Raw genomic sequence first — 1,482 nt, 5'->3', positions numbered from 1 at the left:
TTAAACCTCTTTGAGAACTGCCTTCACCATTAATTTCCTTGTAAGAATCTGCATAACCAAAAGATTGAAAAAATGATTACCACGCAGTCAAACAATACTTAAATCACTCAATAATAATAAGACAACACAGTAAACCAGATCTGAAAAAAATAAAAGTAATAATTAGTATTATAAATTTCAGTTATTGAGAATTGAAAAGAAATCATGGGAATTTTTTTTTTTGACAAGAGAAAACTATATCATTTCATTAATAATAATATTCTGCATACATGTTGGAATATCAGTAAAATTGTGAAAACTAGCTAGGGATGGAGCCACCCGTGTAAGAGCATGAGCAACCTCATTGGCTTGTCTTCTAACGAACTTAACATGAGAGTTCCTAAGAGAGAGAGTAATTAACCTTCTACAATCATCGACAATAGCTCCGAAGTCCGAGTCGTTTGGCTTCACAGAAATCACACTATCGACGACTTGCTTTGCATCTAATTCAAAATCCATATTATCAAAGCCCAAATTAATAACCCACTTTATAGCTGACAAAAGGCCTATGGCTTCTCCTATAGCCACTTCAGTACATGGGGAAAACCATTCTGTTCGTGCTGCAATAAACTGGCCAGCATCATTTCTAATACAGATACCAATGCCTACCTTATTCTGGGAGAAGGATGCATCAATATTACACTTGAGACGACCAGCAGAAGGTTTGCACCACCTAGTAACAGTTGACGGAGGATTGTTAGTCTCACTGTTTTGGCGATGTTGTTGAGCATTTTTCATCCCGCCAAAAGTTGAGCCGCTCGCTGACAAATTACCTCTGTCGGTTCTTCCTCAGAATTCCAAATATGATTATTTCTCCCTTTCCAAATGCTCCAAAGAATGACGGATAACAAAGATAGATGGTCATGATTTGAAACCTGCAAAAAGGAAAAAATAATAGAAGCGAGCGTCCCTCCATTGCTGATACATTGTTGCAACATAGGCCATAGCCCCACTTTAGTCCAACACTCGATACTTTTGGGACACTGGAAGAATAGATGGTAGGAGTTTTCCTCATTATTACTACAACCAACACAAGTGGCTGAGAAATCATGGGAATTGAAAGCAATAGTTATTAGGAAAGAATATTAAATAACCACCATTGAAAAAAGTTATAACTAGAAATAAAGAGTCATTACAAAAAATCTGCTAAAAATTGAAAAGTCACGTATCGGCGTATCGCCGCTGTATTGGAATCTTTGTATTTATTTTTTAAATAAATAAACTCGGATACTCCTTCGATACGTATCGGCGGCGTATCAGCGATATATCGGACACGATTCAGCAAGAATTTTGACGTATTCGTGCTTCATTGCCTCAAAATAATCATAATGACTAATAATAAGCAAATCTCATTAATTCCTACAACTTTAGACAGAATGTCGACAACTATTTGAAGATATTGCGGCCGGTTATGAACATACAAAACAACAACGATGGCATCCT

At 36.5% G+C, this 1,482-nt stretch overlaps 1 protein-coding gene across 1 annotated transcript; it reads right to left on the bottom strand.

Moving 5' to 3' along the window:
• LOC131650878 (uncharacterized) lies at positions 1–777 on the bottom strand. Its single transcript, XM_058920582.1, has 3 exons — positions 270–777; positions 136–140; positions 1–48 (listed from the first exon to the last, which is right to left on the bottom strand). Exons 1-3 carry the CDS (start codon positions 775–777, stop codon positions 1–3), a joined length of 561 nt encoding a protein of 186 aa, XP_058776565.1.
• Positions 778–1,482: the final 705 nt, after the last annotated feature.

The sequence above is a fragment of the Vicia villosa genome, linkage group LG2 (assembly GCF_029867415.1).
Source record: "Vicia villosa cultivar HV-30 ecotype Madison, WI linkage group LG2, Vvil1.0, whole genome shotgun sequence".
Lineage (NCBI taxonomy): Eukaryota > Viridiplantae > Streptophyta > Magnoliopsida > Fabales > Fabaceae > Vicia > Vicia villosa.
The sequence above is the reverse complement of the archived record's forward strand: the minus strand, read 5'-3'. Positions and strand labels throughout refer to the sequence as shown.